The sequence below is a fragment of the Myotis daubentonii genome, chromosome 1 (assembly GCF_963259705.1).
Source record: "Myotis daubentonii chromosome 1, mMyoDau2.1, whole genome shotgun sequence".
In the NCBI taxonomy this organism is placed as follows: Eukaryota; Metazoa; Chordata; class Mammalia; order Chiroptera; family Vespertilionidae; genus Myotis; species Myotis daubentonii.
Window position 1 is genome coordinate 74,566,614 of NC_081840.1, and position 2,602 is coordinate 74,569,215.

Consider the following 2,602-nt stretch of genomic DNA (forward strand, 5'->3'; position numbering starts at 1 on the left):
AAGCAAGGACTTTCTTTAATAGAAGAGATCACAAAATGATTTAAATGTTAAGTAGTAACAGAGATATATGTAGAAAATCACAATTTGTCAGAAGCTACTCCTATGGCAGTATTGAGTTTCTAAGGCTTATAGATATAGAAATTTACTAATTTTACTCAATTCTCTGAGTAACTCAGTTGTTAGTGTTATGTAAATGTTATCTAGTTTCCTTTTAATCTATACTTCCTCTTATCATTTTCTTTCCTTTTATCAGTGAACAGGATATTAATCTTGAATTTCCTAATTAGAAAAGTCACTCTTGGCATTTTTTAATCCTCACCCAAGGAAATGTTTATTGATTTTAGAGAGAGGAAGGGAGGGAGATGAGAGGAGAGAGAGAGAGAAAGAGAGAGAAGGGGTGGAACATTGGTGTGAGAGAGAAACATTGATTGGTTGCCTCTTGTAAAATGTGGTTACTTCAACCAGGGACAGAATGTGAAACCTAGGTATATGGCCACTAAGAATTGAACCTGTGACTTTTTGGTGTATGGATAATGCTCCAACTAACTGGGTCACTCTGGCCAGAGCACTCTTAGCATTTTTATAAATATTCTTTGCTTCTAGAAGAAGTTGCTTTTGTCAACTTGCTTTTCTAAAATTTAAAATGTACTTTAAACATATTCATATTTAAATATGAACTTACGTTGTACTTTCACAAATTTTGTCAATTACGGTTTAATAAGAAGTAAGAGCATAGCACATGCTGTGTATACACAAATTGTGGTACTTAATGCCTAGGATGCTAAAACTAAAAGATAACCGAACTAGAAGTTAACTAAAAAGAATGCAAAGGAGCTGCCTTGTTGGAATTTAGAAGTCTATTTTTCAATTTTCTCATGGCTGCCTTCACTTCTTGGTTTCTTAATGTATAGATTATTGGATTCAGAATGGGAGTAAAGATGGTATAAAACACAGACAAGATCTTATCTACTAAAAAACTGCTTAGTGGCCACATATAGATGAAGATGCATGGCCCAAAGAACATGAAGACAACAATGAAATGAGCCGTACAGGTAGAAAGAGCCTTAGATGACCCTCTTGAAGAATGATTCTTGATGGTAACCAGGACAATAACATAAGAATTAAATAAAAGAATAAAGCAGGACAAGGCAATTATGCCACTTGTTGAGATCATAAAGAGGCCTAGGACATAAGTATCCACACAAGATAACTGGAACACCACAGGAAGGTCACAGAAAAAGCTCTCTACATCATTGGGACCACAGAATGGTAAAGTGAGAGCAAATATGACCTGACTCATTGAATGCATGACTCCCACAACCCAGGAAGCCACCACGAGGGCAACACATACCTGGGGACTTATGATTGAAGCATAGCGGAGAGGCTTACATATTGCAATGTATCTATCAAAGGACATAGCCATAAGTAAAATGATCTCTGTACCAGTAAAAAGGTGTAGAAAAAAAATCTGAGTGATGCAGCCATTAAAGGAGATGGTTTTGTGTCCAGTAAGGTAGTCTGTAATCATCTTAGGGGTGGCAAAGGAAGCAAGAGACATATCAATGATGGAAAGGTTGGTAAGCAGGACATACATAGGGGAGTGTAGGTGAGAGTCAGCTATGACTGTGATGACTATGAGGCTATTACCCACCATTGTTGCCACATAAAACAATGAAAACACCACGAAGAAAAACATCTGTAGTTCCCAGGAATCAGAGAGTCCCAGCAAAACAAATTCAGAAACAGTAGATTTATTGGCCACATCCATTGTCCTGAATGATAGGTGGAAGCCTGTAGTTAAAAAAAAAAAAAAAGTCAAGAGAAAGTATGAGTCTATTGCAGCAAAATATACATTTCCAAGAATTCACTTTCATAGCTTTGTTTCCTCTATGAAAACTTATATTTAATATTCTTTCCAACTTCATTTGGTATATTGATTTGAAAGATAATTCTAGGGCAGTGGTTCTCAACCTATGGGCCGCGACCCCTTTAGGGGTCGAACGACCCTTTCACAGGGGTCGCCTAAGACCATCGGAAAACATATATATATAATTACATATTGTTTTTGTGATTAATCACTATGCTTTAATTATGTTCAATTTGTAACAATGAAAATACATCCTGTATATCAGATATTTACATTATGATTCATAACAGTAGTAAAATTACAGTTATGAAGTAGCAACGAAAATAATTTTATGGTTGGGGGTCACCACAACATGAGGAACTGTATTAAAGGGTTGCGGCATTAGGAAGGTTGAGAACCACTGTTCTAGGGCAGTGGTCAGCAAACTCATTAGTCAACAGAGCCAAATATCAACAGTACAACGATTGAAATTTATTTTGAGAGCCAAATATTTTAAACTTAAACTATATAGGTAGGTACATTGTTATTAACTTAATTAGGGTACTCCTAAGGCTTAGGAAGAACCATACTCAAGGGGCCAAAGAGCTGCATGTGGCTCCAGAGCCGCAGTTTGCCGATCACGGTCCTAGGGTATTAGGGATCATAGTGTGATACCATTTAAGTCATAGGTGCTGAAAATTATGCTCTTTTCTGGTACTAATGGGCAATCAAATTGACATAATATCATCTTGAACA

The 2,602-nt window shown here is 36.5% G+C and overlaps 1 protein-coding gene across 1 annotated transcript; it reads right to left on the reverse strand.

The window, feature by feature from the left end:
• Positions 1–814: 814 nt before the first annotated feature.
• Positions 815–1,768, reverse strand: LOC132221752 (olfactory receptor 4K2). The gene has a single exon (XM_059676138.1). The coding sequence runs from the start codon at positions 1,766–1,768 to the stop codon at positions 815–817; it is 954 nt and encodes a 317-aa protein (XP_059532121.1).
• Between the last annotated feature and the right edge of the window lie 834 nt (positions 1,769–2,602).